General features: G+C 34.6%; 1 protein-coding gene across 2 annotated transcripts in view; it reads left to right on the top strand.

The window, feature by feature from the left end:
• Nucleotides 1–754: 754 nt before the first annotated feature.
• LOC113048070 (TBC1 domain family member 22A-like) overlaps nucleotides 755–12,041 on the top strand; it is a 153,199-nt gene continuing 141,912 nt past the window's right edge. For both annotated transcript variants that reach the window (XM_026209572.1, XM_026209573.1), the window contains exons 1-4: nucleotides 755–973; nucleotides 1,796–1,852; nucleotides 4,470–4,897; nucleotides 9,670–9,849. In XM_026209572.1, coding sequence (XP_026065357.1) covers nucleotides 912–973; nucleotides 1,796–1,852; nucleotides 4,470–4,897; nucleotides 9,670–9,849 — 727 coding nt within the window. In that variant the 5' untranslated portion in view covers nucleotides 755–911. The remainder of the gene's footprint in view (nucleotides 974–1,795; nucleotides 1,853–4,469; nucleotides 4,898–9,669; nucleotides 9,850–12,041) is intronic.

Genomic DNA, 12,041 nt, shown 5'->3' with positions numbered 1-12,041 from the left:
AATTAAAATGTCTAGTACAGAGCAGTTTTGTTCTGTCAGATATTTAGCGTATTGAACTTTTATACTGTACATCTTGCATATAATATAATATAATATAATATAATATAATATAATATAATATAATATGTTCCTCTTATTAGCTATAGTACCACGGTCGACTCCTTTAAGAGCAAGCAGTATTACTTCAGTAAATTAATTGATACGAAGAAAAAAATTGGGATTATTTATTTATTTATTTTAGATGTGTAACCGGTTTTGTGTACGCATGTTAAGCCATTTCAACAGTATTTTGAAAATATACACTACTTTTGTTATTGGAAACTTTTTATCATTTAACATGATTTGTTGTTTTGTTACATGCAGCTATTGCTTATTTAAGTTATATCCTTCATATTATAAAATCGCGTTTACGTTTCTTTTTTATTATTGAGAACGATTAATCTATGCATATTACAGAAAAGAAGAACAATGTTATCTTTAAATAAACTGAAATGACTTGTTCATCCTCTGAAATGACTTTCATTTTTCATTTTTTAACGATCTTTCAATAAATCCTCCACGAAAAAGCCATGCCATTCTCATATTTTGTTAGTAGTTTTTTTTTATTTTGTTAAAATAAAATTTGATATTTAGAAATTAAACATTCCTTTACAAACAATCAAACAGGCCTGTGAGGGAACTGAAGAAGGCGAGTAGAAATTTCCACTTGTGATTGGCTGTTCGGCAGTCACTCATGAGACCCCTTAACCAATCACAGCTTCGCTTATGAGCGGTGGGCGGTACCAACATGGCGGCTCTCTGAGTTTGCGAAGAGAAACTGAGGTGTAAATAAACTCTTCGTGTACATTTTGCACAACTTATTAGCACATTTCAGTAAATTAATTAATGAGCAAGTACTCCGAAGCCAAAATATGTCAGGTGACGGCAACAAAAAACAGTTCTGGAAGAGAAACACAGCCAAGGTTCCTGGAAAGTGAGTGACGTGTTCATGCTAATGTTTATGTGTTAGCTCTATGTGTGTGTGTATTTATGTTTTTATTTATAAATGCAATTAATTCAACAATGACTTTTAACGCCAGATCTCACCGGAGGAGCTCCAAATATTCAGAAAAACACGTGTCACTGAAATCTAATATTCTTTAGGCTGTTTTTAACTGTATTTTAATGTAATGTGTGCTAGCTGTACAGCTCCATGTATGGAGTGATGTATGAAGTTTATATCACCACCATTATATTCTTTTAACAGTGACATCTCCCGTTTGATTAATGTGTATGTGGTGATAATATATGTTTTATTGTTCAAAGCTTTGTGCTAATAGATTAGTTTATAAAGTCATGTGTTAGCCTGTTAGCTGCTACTCGGCCCATCTTTGACAGCTCATACAGACAAGTACAGATTGGTACAATGACGCTAACACTACGTTAGTGGTAGTATTTTGAGATATGCCATGATACTGGATGGTTATTGTATTCACATATCATGCTTTTTACCTGGTACTTACATTTATTTATTTATAAAATACCATTATAGTAGTACTATGGTGCGTTTTAAGTAGTGATGGCAACACAATTGACTTAATAGCCTAATTAAAGTTGTTTATATAACATGTTAACAAATTAAATATATTAAAAACTCTTTAAAGTGAAGCCTTGTTGGGTTTTGTAGTTTTGCTTCATTACTTCTTGACTTGTCAAACCAGTTTTCACTTCATTGAAATAATGACGGGGTGTTGACAATAAAGATCCTTAATATAATTTTATAAATATCCATCTTAACACTTTTTCTTATTCACAGTATTCAGCATGTATATGGAGCCCAACATCCCCCATTTGACCCTTTGCTACATGCCAAGTAAGTGCAGTTACGTATTTTGGTGGACGACATTTGTATTTATTTATTTAATTTTATTTTTTATGTTTGAATGTCTGGATGGTTTGTCTTGAACTGTATTCTGTTGTTTTGCAGGCACTGCATTCTCCAAAATAGAAACTGCAATTTTAATTTGTTTGCAATAGTTTATACAGTGTGTACAATGGATTTTATCATGGTTAGTGTTTCTGAAAGGAACACGTTCAAAGATAGAAGAAGATATGTTTTTGTGTGTGTGTGCTTTTGCTTTCAAGTCGGTTTTGTTTGCAACACATTTTACTTCCTTTATTTCGTTGTGATAAAGAAAATCCAACAACAGCATTGTTTATATATAAAGATGATTCTGTTGCATTTTCTGTTTCACTTTTAAAATATATGGAATTAAGAAAGTAAAATGGGTTTGCATGCACGTTTAATAAAAAAAAAAGTAAAGAATGACATGGCTTTTTCGTGGAGGATTGATTGAATGATCATGAAAAAAATGAAAGTCATTTCAGAGGATGGACAAGTCATTTCAGTTTATTTAAACATAACTTTGTCCTTCTTTCTCGACAATATGCATAGATTAATCAATCTCAATAAAAAAAAAAAAAAATGTGTTTGTATAATATGAATAGGGATGTCTTTGATGTTGAATTTGCATAATCATAAAATGAAAATGTAGTGATCATACTTAGCAGTTCACACTTGTTGCTGTTTTCTTTGTGACAGCCACAGATGTTACTACGATGAATCAGCAAACCCTGCCCATTGAAGTGCCACATGAAACAGCATGCCTGAACTAGACCAAAAGCAGCCGCCTCTGTAGTTTTTGGAATGAGACACTTAAGAGGCTTCCTGTTAGAGGGAATCTGATTTTTACGTTAGCTGGCTATAATGTGAATACAACATCAAATTGAGCAGAGTGCATTAAGCATTGTATCTAATTTCCTTTCCAATATAAAATGAACCCATTTAATGTAAGTTAAAAATACAGGCAATGCTTCCTCTTTATTTTATGAATTAATTTAATCAAAAAAAGAAAAAATAATTTATATGATAAAAACACCTTTTTTTTTTAACTTACTCTATTAGTTGTACTTTTTAAATAATAAAACGCTCCCTTTTTCTTGATTTCCTTCGCTTTTAAATAGCTTGTAAAAGTGGCGTCTGCATTTTACTTTCACTTTTAATAGCGTCAATTCAAAGTAAAGCAATTGTTCGTATTTAGTTCGTTAGAATTTTCCCTAATATCCTCGCTTTCCTTCACTTTTAAAGTGTCGTCGAATTAGCTGCAATTTGGACAATATGCAACAATAAAATACAACGTCAAATGCACTTTAGCCTATTTATAAAACATGGAACTTTAATTAACAAAGCAAATAAAAATACACCATGCTATAAGGCAAGCTATGCCTAATATAAAATAACAAATAACTTCCATTAAGTTTAAATAGGTATACAAAACTGGAAATAGGCTAAGCAAACGTATAATATATAACCAAATAAATAAGAAATGTAGAAAGTTTATTAGCAAAATGAGTAAGAAAGCTTGGAGGCACTACGTGTCTTGATGTCAAATAAATAAATAAATAAAAATTACACAAAGTTTAAATAAATTAAAAATCATTAAACCATGTAAAACCAATTAAATAAGAAATTAATATATATATATAAAAAAAAACCTTCCAAAACCACCTCGGCAAAAGTCAACAGGCTTTTCAAAATCCAAAATATTGCCAAACAGGTGCTTTTGCATTTCTTTTTTGAAAATAAATCATCCGCCATTGTCTGTCTCACCTCCCTCTCCTCACTGGATAAATGAAATCTGATCTGTGGTGCAACATTTTTTGTTATTAGCCGTCTCAACACGTTCATGTTTTACCCAGTAAAAAGGACAGCATTTTTCGAATTTCAACCCATATGTGAAGTATTGGGACAGCTGACTCACAGGTCTTTCTAAGTGATCCTGTTTCATTAATTGTTCAGATACTAAAAGCAGGGAATTGGCTGTATCAGTTCTAGCCATTGATTCGGCATTGTAATAGTTCTATATTGCTGAACACACTTTAGGCCTCAACACTTGACCAACTAACCTCAAGAACGGTGACAATCAACGAATGTAAAATGATGAGCTCTTTACGTCACAACACTACAGATAGCTAACAATAATGATAAAAACAAGTCATCAAACAGCAGAAAAATTCTAATAAATAAATCATGTAGTTACTGTTGTTTTAATTTTTTTATGCTGCAGTGCATGCTGGGAAAGTCTTAAAATTTCAGAAATATGAAATTCGTTTAGACTACCGTTTTTGACTTGTTGGGACAATATTCCAGGCAATTATGTTAGTCTGACATGGGTTTTTATGTAGTTTAAAGAAAATAGATTTTTTTTTTTACTCATAAGCTTGAGTTCCATAAACTTGAAAATAGTTTTTTTCACTGAAAAAAAAAAAAAACTTTTTGTAAGTGAACAGTGACTTGGAGTCTAACAATTACAGTCAGAGAAGCCAGTAAAATGTCCCTGTTCTTTGTGATTTGACCACATCTAGGGATATTATTTTTCTGTGTGAGTTTGATACATATAAAAAACAAAAGTCTACATTTTCTGTTGCAGTCTGATGAAAGCTGGAAACAAGCCTCTGTCTACCACTACGCCGGGAAAACCAAAGAAAGCCACCACCTTCCAAGAGTTTGAGAGCATCACCAGTGATGCCTGGGATGTGGGAGACGATGATGATGAGCTTCTCGCTATGGCAGCCCAAAATCTCAACATTGAGGTCGTTATGGAGACAGCCAATAAGGTGATTGAAAACCACAGCAAGCTACAAGAAAGAAGACAGCAGCAGATGGAAAAGATGACTGAGCCTGAGGAAAAAGACAGAGAGGAAGCACAGGAGGAAGAGGAAGAGCCAGATGAAGAGGACGAGAGAGAGGAAGGGGCCGAGATGACAACAGATCTTTCATTCAGTTTAGAGACTCTTCCCCTAAGTGATAACAGAATGGTGAAGTCACACAGTGAAGCTCCCGTCGGCTCGCCTAAAGGTCAGTCAAACTTCAGAATGACTGCATTTCCAATCTATGTTTAGTCTAGTTTATTGTTTGACTGTTGTGTAGCTTAAACAAATCTGAAAATAATCTTTGTAGTGTTAATACGTGTTGTGTTTATAAAGAAAGAAAGACATAAAAAAAAAATAGCAGCATAGAGCGCCCTCTGGAGGCTGGAGACGATAATGTTTTCTATTCGTTCATTTCTCTTGGTTCATGTCAAATTAATTTTGATAAATAAGTCACACCTGATTATAAGTCGCAGGACCAGCCAAACTATGAAAAAAAAGTGCGACTTATAGTCCGGAAAATACGGTAATAATAAAACATGATACAATTTACTGAAGTATAATACAAGATTACTAAAACTTTAGATAAACTGAATGGACAGCATTATATTTAATCATGTCAGGATTGGAATTTGACAGATGTTTTTATTAGGGTATACAAATGTTGAATAAACTTTTAATAATCTATAAGCATTTCACAGGTTTCTACTTACACCAATACAATGTACTGTCAGTACACCATAGTTATACAAATGAACAATATTTATCCATTTATTTTCATTCAGTGTGGTGGAAACTGATAGACAAATTGTAAGTGAAAGTGAAAGTGGTGACATTTGCCTAAGTACTGTAGCCCATACTCAGAATTGGTGCTCTACATTTAACCTGTCGAAGTGAACACACTGTGAACACACACCCAGAGCAGTGGGCAGCTATAGATCCAGTGCCTGCGTTGCCTTCCTCAAGGGCACTTCAGCACCGAGACTCGAACCGGCGACCTTCTGCTAACTAGTCCGGCTCTCTAACCATAAGGCCACAGCTGCCCTACAAAGACCTAATGTATTTGTTTTCCTGAGCAAGTGGACAACAGTATCACAGCATTCATCTTTCAGTAGAAATGGCTAATCATTTATAATTTGCTGTTAGCCCCCTAAGCATCATAAATTCTTGAAACTAAGCATAGCCCCTTTCACACTGCGATTCCTGAAAATACACTGGTAATGTGTTCCGCCTGTTGTTCCCGGGTCGCTAGATTTATTATTTTCACACTGCCAGTGATTACCCGGAATATGTGCATGCGTTCACACACAACCCGTAAAGGTCCCGTAAAGATCAGTGACATCAAGATATGACGTGTAATGCACGAGTTGAAAATGCTAGGCACGTTAACTTTCTCTTAAGCTACCGAACGATCTCAGCTTCAGCGCAGAAAGTGTTGAGCTGCCTTTAAAACACCCAGTAAAAAAGTCGCGTGTTAACGTGCGTCGTCACTACGACACACCTTTAATGCCATTAGATCTGGCTTTTGTTCACACAGAGCTCGTTCCAGGACTGAACCCAGAAATGTTTCTAGGTCCCCAACCCGGGTTCAATCCCAGAATCAATTCCCAGACGTTTTTGCGTTCACACAGAAGGTGACCTGCCGATTTTCCGTGTCCATCATGCATGGTGAAAGGAGCTCATGTTAGCTCAGAATGTTTCTTCAGAAGAAACCGGATTCAGAAGAAAAAAAACAGAGTTATTAGCAAAATGTAAAGTTGCTTATTACATTTACATGTTAATTTGCATAAAAAAGGAGTACACACTCATTTTCACACGATGTTATGATTGTTCCATTTTTTTAGTGGTAGACCATTCAGATCGGCTGTAGTTTTAGATTTGGCTATTTTCTTCAGCAGATATTGGCCAATGGACAATGCTTATATTAATTATCTAATGTCTTCATTACACTTGACAAATCAGAATTATTTTCATACATTTTTTATGTTTTTGTTGTTCGACCACTCTACGTAGCTGCTGTGTGCAAAATTAGTTGAATATCGAACAAATGACCTTGGAGGAGTTCGAAAAGGAGTTCTAACAACTAAACAACAACAACAAACACCCAGAGCACCTCAGTAACTTTGTATCACCCCTGACAATCATCCACAAGATGCCTGGGAATATTTTGTAAAGACTGAAACCAATTTTTGCCAATTTTATTTGACTACATTAATTAGCATCTATGAAAGATGAACTAATTTTGCTCAAGGCTGAGAGTTTGGATTTGGGAACAGACCTTTGATTTTCTTCTAATCTCTAGCCTTTCCTTTTCTCCTTGTCCTCTTCCTAGTTAATTAGCACTACTTTGTTAAATAGTTTCATTAACTGGGAGGCTTTAACGTTGTAAACCTGTGTGGCCCAGGTAAATTGTTCTCAGTGAAATGTCAATCAGGTGGCAGTTTGCCAATGAGCTTTAATATGCCAATATACTGTAGGAAGGGTTTTTTATTTATTTATTTTTTTCTTCTCTTCTCTTTCTTCACAGACCTGTCACTCAAACTTTCACTCTGATACTTTTGAAAGCATAGCAAATCTAATGAAAGCATGTTTATTTCAATAGTATTAGAATCCCAGTTCTTCATAGTACTGCAGTGACCCGAAGGCCCAAATAGCATTCAAATCAAGAACGAATGGGTATGAAGCCACTGCAAACTAAAAATCGAACCATACTGAAGTTCGTTTGGGTTTTTCTTTTGGGTAGTTTGAAACGGCTCACTAGTACAAACTTTCTAGAAAACTTCAAACTGCCATTGGTCCGTAGCAAATATGTAATAGGTGGCTGTGCTCTGAGGCGTCACATTTTTTCGACATTGAAATCTTTTCAGGTATATTTCTCAACTCAATCATTTGAGGTGAGACCCGACTAATAAACATGAACACACAGGAGAGCTGTGTGATGGCATTGGAATGCACACAATTAGTATAGAGCTGCTCCAGTATTTCAAAATACTTATAAACCTTTGAGCAAAAAGAAAGTGAAACAAATTTTTCTGTGAGTATTGGGGTATATAACATCAGGACTGTCTTCTTCCACCGATTTTACCTGCTCTGACAGACAGTTCTGTCAGCCTTTTGTTTTGCCAGCCTCGGTGGCAATGGATGACTGTGATAATGGACTTTGTGTCGATGTGTTCCACATCTACTCTAACAGCACCTTGCGTTGACACAGTCAACTGCCGTCACCCACTGTCTAATTTCTGCAGGGATTACACAGACGTTATTAAATGTTGAAGATGTTATGATGCTCAATGTGAGAATGATCTCTCAAAGTCACAGAGACACACATTTAATGCCTTTAACAGGCATGCAAACACACTGTACAGTGACACTCAGTGTTTGGGCAGCACGATTAAATATTGGGGAAAAATCAATTCACCCATACATTGTGAAAACATTTACACCATAGAATGTGCTCATTAAACCTACTATGCCTAATGGCATAAAAAAACAAAACAAAAAATCTTCAAATGAAAATTTTTTTGGGAACACACCAAACGAAGAAGTATGAATTATCTCGGCAACATGGCTGCTACAGATTTTCTGGCATAAATAAAGATTTAAACGAAAAGTAATCATTTGTTTTATGTTACATTCAATTGTGAGTTCATATTAATTAACGGTCATGTTACTCAAAGAAATGTTTGCAAAAAATCGCTAATATTTACTAACGTCATATAATTACAGACTGCATGATAGTGCCACAGCATATATCTGATCAGGGCGATAACCACCATAGACTAATTCCCCCAATAATTAGAAATCACTAAACCATTTTCTCAAATATTGCCTATGAGAGAGAGAGAGAGAGAGAGAGAAATGGAAGTTGCGTGTAAAATAGAATTGGGATTGGGCCTTAAAAGGTATTTTATAGTGTTATATAGTGTTATATTATAGTGTTATTGACAATCCTCTGTATTACGCATCACACCCTGTATTGCTCCAGATGTGTTACATATTTGTATGGTTATTTTTTATTATAAAAAAAAAAAAAAGAAAGAAACGGCCAGCAGTGCTGAGAAAATATGATACAAATATTTTGTTTTTCTGTTTAGGTTTTAAAGGGCTTTAACTTTTACATTACATACATGCATACATAAAATAAAGAATAAATAATCAATAAAATGACAGAAATCAAATACAATTTTATGAACTTAACATCTACTTTTATTTATTTATTTTTTTAGATATAAGCAACATAAAAATAAGAAAACATTAAGAAGAACCATTTTGATGGTTTAAATACAATTATATAATGTAATAAAAAATGACAAAAACTAAAAATAAAATTGCTAAAACAAACTGAAGTTAAAATAACTAGCTATATAAAAAAAATAAGTTCTAATGAAGGCTAAAATAAATAATATTATATACATTTCTAAAATGATGATACATTCAATATATATATTTTTTAAATCAAGGTAATCGAGAAACAATTTAATATATATTATTCAGTATTAATTTACAATAGATACTCTGCATACCACATGCTTCTCAGCAAAACTTTCATGAAATCCAACCAAAGGGACTGAAGTGAGCTTACTTACTTGATAGATAGATGGATGGATGGATGGATGGATGCTGAAAATGTAAACACATTGAGAATTGGGTGAAATCTCATCATGACACCCTGAATTGAAATCACAATAGAATCTAAATGAACTGAATCGTGTTGTGTCCAAAAGATTACCCCTGGTGATTATGGCACTCTGAATGAGGTTCATCTGGCTGAGCTCTGTAATGGATTTAGTTTGACAGAGAAGTGTTTCATTACCTCTAGCTGAGCATCTCAGGGTAACTGCCTCTTCAGACCTTTGGGCAAACTCATGTCCTGATATGTTATGTGTCATGAATTGCCTCCATAATTACATTTAATGGGCCGAGTGCTGAGAGAGAGCAGTTTGTATATGCTCATTAAAGCGGTGTTTTCTCTTCTGTCAGAAGTGGGCGTTGAACAGGCAGCACTACACAGACAGCAGTCACTCCCGCACAGGCCTGTGATTCCACTGGTGGCCCGCATGGCGGATCAGAACACATCCGGGACCCCTGCCATGACCCAGAGAGAGGCGTCAAGACTCGACAAGTTCAGGCAGGTTCTGGCGGGACCTAATACTGATCTGGGTAAGATGCTGTTTTATGGTTCTGTTACTTAATTTCGCATAGGGTCATTCTTCATTTGCTTGGGCAATGCATTACAAAATATAATCCTGGGGCCCCGCTGTCCTGCAAAGTTTACAACCTGCTTCAGCTCACCTGGCTTGTGATGTTTCAAGTGATCCGAAAGAGCTTCATTAGCTGCTTCAGGTGATTAATTGGGGTTGGAACTAAACTCTTCAGGACAGTTGATCCCCAGGAGCAGGATTGAAGACATCTGCCCTATTTCCCTAAATAATATCGTGTGCTAATTTTATACAACAGTCAATATTATTTGCGTTACATTTTAGACACATGTTCTGTTTGTCATCAATTAAAAGAATTCCAAACAAAGCTGGGGCCGAACATTTGTGCATCTTTGTGCAACACTCATTGTTTCGTACCTGAACGAATCTCTTTTTCAATGAATCATTTAAGCCAATGATTCATTGATCCGCTCACAAAAACAATCACTTGCTTTGTTTCTAAATGATTTAGCATTGGGAATTCCTGGCACCTACAGGCAGTTTTAGTGCCGTATTTATACCAGTGAAGGTACCAGCAAATATACACAGCAAAAAATCCCGAGAAAATGCTTGAAAAATCACAATAAATTACAAAAAATTTTTTTTCTTCCCAGTATCACACAACCTTACATAATAAGACCCCTTTATATATATATATATATATATATATATATATATATATATATATATATATATATATATATATATATAGATATATAATACATATACAGTGGGGCTCGAAAGTTTGGGCACCCCTTGCGGAATCTGTGAAAATGCGAGTAATTTTCAAAAAATAAGAGAGATCATACTAAATGCATGTTGTATTTTATTTAGTACTGTCCTGAGTAAGATATTGTACATAAAAGATATTAACATTTAGTCCACAAGAAAAAAAAAATACTGAAATTATTAAAATAACCCCACTCAAAAGTTTGGGAACCCTTGGTTCTTAATACTGTGTTCTGTTGCCTGATGATCCTCGGCTGTCTTTCTGTTTTGTGATGGTTGTGCATGAGTCCCTTGTTTGTTCTGAACAGTTAAACTGAGCAGCGTTCTTCAGAAAAATCTTTAAGCTCCTGCAGATTCTTCCGTTTTCCAGCTTCTTTGCATATTTGAACCCTTTCCAGCAGTGACTTTATGATTTTGAGATGCATCTTTTCAGACTGAGGACATTTGAGGGACTCAAACACAACTATTTAAAAAGATTCAAACATTCACTGATGCTCCAGAAGGAAACAAGATGCATTAAGAGCTGGGGGGTGAAAACTTTTGAACACGATGAAGATGGCCAAATTTGTCTTATTTTGTTGAAATATAATTTTTTAAATTTAGTTCTGCCCTTCGTAAGCAACAGAAGATACTTGTATGTTTCCCGGTACACAAATTAAGTACAATTTACATTGATCTTCAAATTCCAAAAGTTTTCACCCCCCAGCTCTTAATGCATCTTGTTTCCTTCTGGAGCATCAGTGAATGTTTGAATCTTTTTTAATCGTTGTGTTTGAGTGCCTCAAATGTCCTCAGTCTGAAAAGATGCATCTCAAAATCATACAGTCACTACTGGAAAGGGTTCAAATATACAAAGATGCTGGAAAACGGAAGAATCTGCAGGACCTTAAAGATTTTTCTGAAGAACGCTGCTCAGTTTAACTGTTCAGAACAAACAAGGGACTCATGCACAACCATCACAAAACAGAAAGACAGCCGAGGATCATCAGGTAACAGAACACAGTATTAAGAACCAAGGGTTCCCAAACTTTTGAGTGGGGTTATTTTAATAATTTCAGCAATTCTTTTGTCTTGTGGACTAAATGTTAATATCTTTTATGTACAATATCTTATTCAGGACAGTACTAAATAAAATATAACATGCATTTAGTATGATCTCTCTTATTTTTTGAAAATTAATCATATTTTCACAGATTCTGCAAGGGGTGCCCAAACTTTCGAGTATATATATATATATATATATATATATATATATATACACACACACACACACACACACACACACACATATATATATATATATATATATATATATATATATATATATACACACACATATATACACATATATACATAAGGTTTGGTAAATAATTCTAGGATTTAAGGTACATTATTAATTACCAGGAGCGTATTTTAAGAAAGTAC

Source organism: Carassius auratus, chromosome 29, assembly GCF_003368295.1.
Source record: "Carassius auratus strain Wakin chromosome 29, ASM336829v1, whole genome shotgun sequence".
NCBI lineage: Eukaryota > Metazoa > Chordata > Actinopteri > Cypriniformes > Cyprinidae > Carassius > Carassius auratus.
This window is presented reverse-complemented; position numbering and strand designations above follow the sequence as displayed.